The sequence below is a fragment of the Tenrec ecaudatus genome, chromosome 12 (genome assembly GCF_050624435.1).
Source record: "Tenrec ecaudatus isolate mTenEca1 chromosome 12, mTenEca1.hap1, whole genome shotgun sequence".
In the NCBI taxonomy this organism is placed as follows: domain Eukaryota; kingdom Metazoa; phylum Chordata; class Mammalia; order Afrosoricida; family Tenrecidae; genus Tenrec; species Tenrec ecaudatus.
Genome location: NC_134541.1, coordinates 78,532,640 through 78,541,276, shown reverse-complemented (window position 1 = coordinate 78,541,276; position 8,637 = coordinate 78,532,640). Strand labels below are relative to the sequence as shown.

General features: G+C 49.6%; 1 protein-coding gene across 1 annotated transcript in view; it reads left to right on the top strand.

The window, feature by feature from the left end:
* The first annotated feature begins 993 nt into the window (after nucleotides 1-993).
* ACSS1 (acyl-CoA synthetase short chain family member 1) overlaps nucleotides 994-8,637 on the top strand; it is a 54,740-nt gene continuing 47,096 nt past the window's right edge. Inside the window, exon 1 of the mRNA XM_075564178.1 lies at nucleotides 994-1,396. Within this exon, the coding sequence (XP_075420293.1) occupies nucleotides 1,069-1,396 (328 nt within the window). The 5' untranslated portion in view covers nucleotides 994-1,068. The remainder of the gene's footprint in view (nucleotides 1,397-8,637) is intronic.

Sequence of the window (8,637 nt, the reverse complement as noted above, 5' to 3'; positions counted from 1 at the left end):
AACTAGAGGATACTTATGGCAGAAATAATAATAATTAGTATTATTATTTATAAGAATAAGGTTCCTGGGGGCAGGGTGGGGAGGGAGGGGATAAAGGGGAGCTGATATCAAAGAGTTCAGGAAGAAGATACTTTGAAAATGGTGGCAGTAATTTTACAATTTGCTTGATTTAATTGAATTATGGATTGTTATAATATTTGTAAGAGCTCCCAGTGAAAATTTTTTTAAGTCCCCGATTAAGACATGTTTTCTATGATTTTCCTTCTAGCTACCCTGGCTTGATAATAGATGCACAGTCACCCCCATGTTGCCGGTTCTAGGCTGGATGTTTTAGAAACGTCATCTCTTGTACTCTTTAATGTAGTTTTTATAAGGGAGGGGTACCCCATTTCCTGTTAGAGGAACCAGAGGCACAGGGAAGTTAGGGAACTTAACAGAGTCAGTAAATAGTAGAACCAGGGTTTGAATCCAAGCCAAGAGATGCTGAAGAACCTGGAGAAAATCCCCATCAAGCCAAATCATCCACAATTCCTGGGAGCTGTACTTTTCTATCGCGTTTTTTCGTAGGCAAGAGTGACCCCAAGTTCCAATCCACGGGGTTGGGAAATGGGCGACTGAAACAGAGGATCCAGGCCGTGGGCCTAGGATGAGCCCAGGAATCCCATGGGATTGAGTTTGTTAGGGTAGGGCAGCTTCTGGGAGGTTGAATCCACAGGTATGCTTTCTCCACCTGGCCTGTGACACGCCTGTCCCCAGCTTCAGTTGCTCCCTGGGGCAGCAGCCCCACTCCCTACTCCCCAGAAGAGCTCACAAACTGAAACCAAAACAGTTGAACGCCCGGAGTCAGTCCAGGGCCGCAGACTGGGGGGCCCCCTGAAGGCTTGCGCTGCCAGACTCCATCCCACTCGGGCGCCCGGCGGCCCCTCCCCAGGCTCTGGGCGTTTCGGGCCCAGAGCCGCGACGGGGGGGCAGCGGGAGGGCGGAGACTGGGCGGTCCCGCGGAGACACGGAGGGGCACTCGCTCACCCAGTCGCTGTCGGTCCGCGCTCCGGGGGCAGAGGGGACCTGATGGCGGCCGGGAGCCTAGGCCGTGGCCTCGGGCGGCTCCTTGGCAGCCTTCGAGGGCGCCTAGGGCAGCCGGCTGGGTGGCAGAGCGGGGCGAACGTTACCAGCCGGCGCTCCTCGGGGCGCTCGGGCGGCGCCCCCGCCTCGGCCGCTGCGCAGCCCGGTTCGTACTCCGCTCTGAGTGCGCAGGCGGCTCGGGAGCCGGCCGCCTTCTGGGGACCGCTAGCGCGGGACACGCTGGTATGGGACACCCCTTACCACACGGTGTGGGACTGCGACTTCAGCAGGGGCAAGATTGGCTGGTTCCTGGGAGGCCAGTTAAACGTGTCCGGTAAGTAAGCTGGGGGAGACCCAGCGCCCAACTCAAGTGTCCCACTGGCGCCAGCAGTTGCCTCAGCTGGAGGTTTGCAGCGGGTGTCTTGGAGCCCCACCCTCTATAAGACAGGTGCCATATCAGCCCGCGACGCAGAGCCCATCCCTGAGTTCGCTGTCCCCTCCCCCACCCCGCCCCGGCGCCCCCCAACCATGTATCCAGTTAGGGCTGAACTCAGCCGCTGGCTTTGCGGCCTCAGGCGACCCCTCTGTAGGTTGACTACAAAGTTTAACGACGGTTTTGGTTCCAGGTTCCAAGGGTGACAGTTGGGCCAAACTGAGGTGGAGGGAGCCAGGCATTCAGGAGTTGGGTCTCCCCGCTCTAGTCCCACACCGGACATGCAGACAGAAGGCAAAAGTGGGTGCTTTGGTCTAGCTGGAGAGCAGTGTTCCGTGCGCAGTTGCTGTTTGGGGCTAAATCCTATCCAGGTAAACAAGCTGAGCTGTAGCTAGTGACCCTGAGCTGAGAAAATTGTAGCCCAGCAGCCAGTCTCTGTTGCCCGGGCCCTGGGTGGGAAGGAAGACAGGCTCAGGGCCTTGCAGTCCTAGAAAGTAAACTGCATTGTCCAGTCGCATATGCTCAGCCTGAATGCATGTCTGTTAAGATTTGGGGTGGACTCTAAGGCGCTACCTAGGTAGCAATGGGAGAGGGCCCAGAACAAGAGCTCATGAGTGGTTCAGAGCAGAGTGGAACTAGGGAAGCTGGGATATAGGCCAGGCCTGGTGGTGGCTGTGGCTGAGCTGTCCAGGAGAACTGGGTTCTAGTTAAGTGGGGTGTGCTGAAGGAAAGGCTAATGTTCTGGCCAAGACCAGCGTTCAAGGGGGTAAATCTGGCCTCTCACCCAACCACACCACTTCCTGACTGAGTTATTCTACCCCTAGCCTCCGTTTCCTCCTGGCTAAAATGGGGATGATAATGTCAGCTCCCTATGTTGGTTATGAAGATGGAATGCTATAAGGTATCTAACAGGTCTAGTCCAGATGCTAGCACTTCTTGGAACTCAGTAAAAGAAAACTTTTATCATTTTATTACATTCAAAAATAGTCATAACATTATGTGGTGCCTTGCTGGCTTACTCAAAATGAGTCACTTATTAGATAAGTAAGTGTTCTCTTTAAAACCGAGTCAGCAGCAAGTGCCCTTGAAGTGAAGTTTGCAGAACTGGTGGAATATGTCCTTGAAGAGGAAGTGAGCAATATATAGAAGGAGCCAGGCCGAAAGTATGCAGCCTTTAGGAAGTGTCCCAACTTGGAGACACAGGGCCTCATGGCAATCCCTGATTAACTTGTGAGCAGTTGCATTTTCTCATCTCAGATAAGACCCTGAAGGAAGCTCGAGGCAGATAGCAAGGAATGGGAGCCTCTTCGGTCAGGGGCTTGGGTGTGGTCAGTAAGCAAGTCTTCTGCCTCTCTTTTCCTTCACGTATTCTTTCCAAATCTGCTGCTTGTACCTAGGGCAGAAATGGAATGTCAGAAAACCAACTTGTAGAAAGTTAGGGTTTTTTTTAGCAATGATCTCACCTCAAATGTTGTCTCCAGTCCGATTATCTGGCCAGATGTATCTCTGCTCTTTGCCAATGTCTACAAACACTGAGGTATCAGGCCAGCCCAGCTTTGTTCTAGAAAGCTCTAGAAAGAGTATGGATATGCTGGCCCGATACATGTTGTCTTGGCTAATGAAGTCACTTGGCTAATAAAGTTGTTCCAAGTATGCCTCAGGAATATCTGCACCAACGGTTCTCCCTTTATAGCTGGTGCCCACGTTAGAATTGGTTTGGAAGGACTTGAAGGCTGAGTTCAGCTAGAGCCAAAACACCTGCAGAAGCCTTCATTATGAACTTTGGCTGGAGAGGAAAGGTCCAAGAGCCCCAGGCAGATGCTGTCAGCCTTTTTTTCCTCTCTCCCCATTCTTCCTACTTGACTTAACCTGATATTTAATAGGTTACCTGATCTATTGTCATCAGTTTCCTTACCAATGAACGTGTCAATACACCTGCTTGCAGGGTTGTTGCTCATAAAACACGCAGGGCTCTCCCTGGCACATGAGAGCACCCAGTAACTGGTCATTGCTATTTATTAATGAGGCATGGGGTGGGAGTGCTGTGACCTCCCCGTGTGGTTTCCAGCAGAGCTGAGACTCCGTAGGTCTGGCCTGTATCTCAGGAACTTGGGGAGGTAGGAAGCTGGTTTTTAGAGGGCAGTGCTGATGGCCTAAATAGCCCTTATCCCATGGTCTGGCATGGCCAGGCAGAAGGGTAGGTTGGTGATGTTAGAATTAGAGGCTAGTCATAGTACGGTCCAGGAACCACTGTGGTGTGGGGCAGAGTCTCTACCCTCTTCCGTGATTTGCCTCTATTTAGTTTAAGGCTTCTTTGCAGAAGGTTCCTTGAAAAGCCTAGTTCTAAATTCTATTCTTTCCAGTCTTTGAAGTCTGGCGCTGTCTTTTGTGAGACTCAACAGATGTTTCTCCTCCGTGGTATGTTAGCTCAACATATCAGGAAGCCTCATGTGTAGAACCCAAGAGTCATGACAGGCGCTGTTTTCAAAACATATGACTAAACTCTGTTTCCTGTCCCCCAATTCTGAGTCATTCCGATTTTTTTTAAGGATATTTCTACATTCAGGGAAGGACGCAGAGAAGCTATTTTAAAATAAACTGAATGTTTAAGTCCATGAGATTGCTTACATGCGTTTGGGATGTGAATTTTTGAGAACAGGAATATTTTACAGCAGTGGTCTTTTTTTACTGACATGTCTCATGAGATTCAAGAGGCAGATCTATTTAGATGCCAAGACCCCACACTTACTTAATCTGGTTGGTTTTTGCCCTCCTGATCATAAGTAATTTGCCTGGTCTTTCAAAGAAATCTAAATGAGTGTGCATTTCACATCTCAAAAGAAGGGTCCTCTAGCAGCTTTGTCCTCTTGCTCCTCCCTAGTTGCCACGGGCATGGCTTACTTTAAATAGCAGATGCTTCTGGAAAGGTGACAAATTTCTGTGACTGATGTAGTTCTTTAAATCTGCCCAGGTTTTCTATTTATAGAAAACCCATTGTGAATCTGTGTTAACTCCCATTTGTCTTGATTAAAAGTAAATTTCTATATGTTTTTATACAGTTGCTGGGAAGGACAGGAGGAAGGCATTTAAAAACCTGACAGACGTTCTTGAGAATTTCTGCCTGAATTTGGCACACTTTCATAATAAAAATTGCAACACTTTACAATGTGTTCTTAAAAAAAGAACAAAAACAGTCTCCAAACTCCAGAGCTGCCCACAGGTATTTGCTTAAAGGCACGCCATCGCAGGTTTGGGGTTTGAGGAGGGCAGACCCTGAGAGAACCTTTTTGGAGCCTTGTAGAGAAAAACCCATGGCATTGTCTTCACAGGTCTAGCCTTGTCTGGCCCGCACATACCAAAATGAACGGGTGGTGCTCCTATTGTACAGCTTTGGAAATAAAGACTCCAACTCATGCTGAATGGAGGACAACCTGGAAAAGGCCCAAGTTCCGGATAGCACTTGTTCTCATGTGGACATGAAGAGTCAGATAGCAAACAGAGTCACAGGGTAACTGACTAAGAAGTGAGTTAGCATGTTGCTCCCACCCCTTGAGAAATGCCTGTTAGGGACATAGTCCCTGCTTTCAAAGGGTCACAGTAAATTAGCAGACAATCATTCACATGTATAACGTGCTAAGAGGAGAATTAGCATGTTGCTTCCACTCCCTTGAGGAAGGAATGTTAGGGATACAGTCTCTGTGCTCAGAGAATTGGAACGATTTGATTGTGTTCCAGAGCCACTGGGCAGGGTAGGCAAGTATTAAATGACGTGAGCCGTGACTAAGGCTATATGTGGTTGGATTGATTAAAAGGGAGGGATGGGTTGTATGCTGGGAGATTTGAAAAATGAAAATGATTGGACTAGGAGTTGGATTGAAATGAACCTTCAATTGCCCAATTAACTTGGTTCTTTGCCCAGCTCTTCTTGGAAATGCTTAGAGATGGGATTTTCTTGTCTCACCGCCCAGTACTTAGAGTGGAGTTTATTTTTTTCAACATGGACAAGAACATTTTACCCTTCCTTCCCTCCCTCTGTCTTCTCTTTTTCTTTCTCTTCCTGCAGCTGGAGTCGAAGCAGGAAGGGGCGCCAATAAGTACGGGCCAGCACATGCATGGCATTTCAGACCTCTGAGACCCCGTCCTGTGTTTTGTTTGAGTTCAGCTGTGAACAACAAAGGATCATTGTGTTTTTGTTTTTCCAGGAAAATGGATGTAAAGCCTTCTGACCCGTGTCAGGAAACACTCATTTACAGCCTAGTTCTTTCAGGCAGCTTCATACCCATCATGTAGATTTAGAAATCGAGACTCAGATAAAACCATAAGCCTAACGTCTATAGTAACTGAGTAGTTGGACAGGGGTTGACTCTAGATCACAGGTTTTAACCTATATATGTGGTGATGTCGTACATAACAAGCAAGTGTCCCATTCGCGGTCAGCGTGTATATGGATGTCTGCACACTGCCTGTCATAAAGAGAGGGAAATTCGCAGACCCACGCTCAGCTGAGACTACTGGTGAGTGGTCATGTGTTCACAGCCTCTCAGGGGGACTTTGATGCCATATGAGATTGGGAAGAGCTGATTCAGACAAACCAAAAAGCCCCTGCACACATGCTAGGGTGACAGAATCACAAAGTCCAGAAGTTCTCTCTCAGGGCCTATGGGACAAGCCTGTTTAGACCTCAGTATCACCCCAAAGTTGGGGCTCTTACTGCCCATCTGTGCTAGGGTAGGCAACAGGTAGACAGAAACCAGCAGCACACGCAAGCCTGTCCTCAGGGGCAGCGCACAGTGAACAGAGCTCATGACGCATTGGAGTAAAGGGAGGCGCACCAGTAAGAGAAGGTAGAAAGGGGGTGTCCTCTCTGGGGAAGTAGCATGGGGGCTGAGGCCCACGGAATGGCAGCACAACAGGAGAAGGGGGAAACAGGACTCCACGTTGGGGGAGAAACCAGGGCAAAGGCCCGAGACAGGCATACATTATCTAGGCAGGACTTGGTGACTGAAGGGTGGCCAGAGCAGGGCACAAGGGGAAGGTAGATGACACCAGGCTAGAGCTGAGCAGAGGGAAGGTGTTGTTCAGGTGCCAAGACATGTTTCTTTGGCTTTGGGTCTGACCTTCTTGGTTCTGATGTCAGTTTGGTTGGGAAAGGAGAACAGAGAGCTGTCCCCGGACAGTCAGGTGACCCTGGGTTCCTGTCCACCTTTCTCAGTTGTACCTTCTCCTTGGCTTGGAAAGAGCCCAGGGTGCCCTGTGAAGGTCTCTCACCTGAAGCTGCAGCCCTCCAATTGAGAGAGGGAGCACCTGTTGCATAGGTGAGGTGGGAGGCCACAGGCTCCAAAGGTCTCAGACAGCTGGGGCCGGTCCCTGCCTGCCCCTGAGCAGGTCACTTTTCCAGGGTGAGTGATTCAGAGAGGATCTGTGCACCAATTACTGCAGCTCTTCTCAGATCTGGAAATGCATACCTGCTGGGTCTCCTCTCCGTGTGGGTGGGGCTGAGAAGATGCGTTGGCCACTACTGTAGACTACAGAGACCCGGTGGGCACCATTCGCTGCTCTCCCTTTCCTGTGAGGCTCTCCCCCGTGTAACCCTCTGCCTCCCATGTGAGACTCTTTCCTGCCTCCGATGGCTGGCTGCCTCTGACCACCCTCCCAAGCTGTCAGTTCTTTAGCTGGGCTCTCTGGGTTGCCTGGGATTTGTGCAGTCATCTTGTCCCCTGGTCCATTGGCTTGGGTGCTACAGTCCCGTCCATCTGGGGCGATGATGCAAACAGCTGTGAAGAGGGGAGCCCTCTTGAGGGGTGGCCTTCCCCTTAACTCTCTGAAGGGCGGTCTCCCTTCTGCCCTGCCTGGTTACCACTAATGAACTTTGTTCACTGCTCAGTGGAAATGAGAAACCCAGGGTTTTAGCGCGAGAACTCTAGACACCACCACCCTTGCATGCATGTGTGCACAAGCTTGCACGCACTCACACACACACCAGTCAGAGAAATGAGCCACATGAGCTGTGTATTATAGTTGTTAGCACGTGTTCTATGATTTGCCAAACTGGTTCACTATTTTTCTCCCAACAACTCTGTTCTCTTCCTCCATCTCCCCACACAATTCACTTGTCCCTTTCCACCTGCCTGAATTGGCTTCTCCATTCTCCACTTTCTAAGCCTACCTTCTCTGAAAGATCATGCCCAACTCGCCTCTCCCCTTCTTGCCTGCCATCCCAGCCACAGGGGCCTATCCTTTCTGCCAACCGTCTGTGGAGCCGGTATTTGGGCTATTGTGGGTTCATAGTGAAGGACAGAAGCATTGCTGGTCAGCCTGTGTTTGAAGGTTACTCCTCCCCTGACTGGCTGGGGCCCTTGGGCAAGCCCCCTACATGCTCCGTGCTTTCCTTCCCACGCCATGCTGCAAAGACACGGATACTCCTTCTTCCTGGGTTAGAGCTACCTCCATGAAGAGTCTTGCCAGGACTACTTTCTCAGTCTTAGGCCGCTGTTAACTCCCATGGATTTGCCTTCGTCAGTCAATCCAGCTTCCTTGTCCAGTATGGGCAAATGTTATGGGACTTGCCTCTCCCCCTGTCTTTTTGGTTACTGCTGCAGGTTTTCCGGTCAGCATCTCTCGCTAAGATTGCCCTTGGGTTTCCCATGGCTCTTCACCTGATACCTTGATCATAAATGATGCCTGGAATGTTGTTTTAATCTGGAGGCTTAATTGCTACCCCCACCCCCATCCTCGATGCCTTGTGCTTTTTAAAGACGATTCTATTCCCGGAGGGTGGGGGTGGAAACATAGTAAAAAGGAAGAGGCTTCTAAGAGGTAGAAAGGAAATTCCCATTCTTTCAAGCATAAATATTTTAATAAAAGGAATGTCACTATTATCTTTCCATCGGTCTGATTACCACTAATAAACTTTGGTCGCCATACATTTGTCTGTGGTATTTACTTCATAAATGTGAGATCACACATTATTTGTCCTTTTATCCATTCTAAGTTAATTCATTTTGTTTATCCAGCTAACGGTGAAAATCTCAGTTTGCGCCTTTGGGTTCTTGTCAAAAGTACGGCAGTGAACATTGGTGTGCAGGTTTCTGTCTGGTGTTGCCTGCACTTCTGGGTATATGCCAGGGATTGAGGCTGCGGGA